General features: G+C 39.5%; 1 protein-coding gene across 1 annotated transcript in view; it reads right to left on the bottom strand.

Annotated features, from left to right (window-relative positions):
* LOC119592023 (prestin-like) overlaps positions 1-692 on the bottom strand; it is a gene marked incomplete in the record, with an annotated part of 17,229 nt that overhangs the window by 15,719 nt on the left and 818 nt on the right. The window contains 1 exon segment of the mRNA XM_037940814.1: positions 574-627. Within this exon segment, the coding sequence (XP_037796742.1) occupies positions 574-627 (54 nt within the window).

Here is a 692-nt window from a genome sequence, read left to right as displayed (position 1 = left end):
AAAGTTATCAAATCCTATTTACTTCGTGATATACATGTAGCAACATTTATACCTTTAAGACTAAAATACACACAGTTTAGGACGGCACATCAGCGGAACACCTTGACCTATCGTAATGGAGGCTCTACGAATCTTTACCTACACGGAGAAGCGCAGACACGGGAAGTAGACGCGATACCTTGGAAGCCTTCATTTACGTTCGGAACACCACCGGGCTCGGAAGGCTTCACTCTCACTCCGCTTCTAACGTATTCCTCCTTGAAATGCGTGCGATCTGAACGTTGTTCGAAAGACAAGGGTGTGTTTGTTCGTTTTGCTACTTCCTAGATCATTTATAAGAGCGTGGATGCTATTCAATATGTTTTTTTTTTTTATATTTTTTAAAGTGATATAGCGAGGAGTGCAATGGTTGATGAAACAATATATGTGCCGGAAATAACTGTTGGTTTTCTCATTCTTGATTAGATCTATTACAGACCGCCTTAGTGAAGCATATCTTCCTATATTTTCGAACTAATAATAAACTATGCTAACCATGAAAATTAATAAAAAAACAAAGTAAAATTTTCCTACCTTAAGAAAGCCTGTTGTGTCTCATCATCCAATGTATCCTCCTGCATCCCCATCCTGGAAGAAAATAAAAGCTCTCAGAGAGCACGAGCCTCTTCCAAGCCCAGTGTTCCTTATCTTGC

Source organism: Penaeus monodon, chromosome 29 (assembly GCF_015228065.2).
Source record: "Penaeus monodon isolate SGIC_2016 chromosome 29, NSTDA_Pmon_1, whole genome shotgun sequence".
NCBI classification, from domain to species: Eukaryota; Metazoa; Arthropoda; class Malacostraca; order Decapoda; family Penaeidae; genus Penaeus; species Penaeus monodon.
Note: the sequence above shows the minus strand (reverse complement) of the source record. Positions and strands in the feature narration are given on the sequence as shown.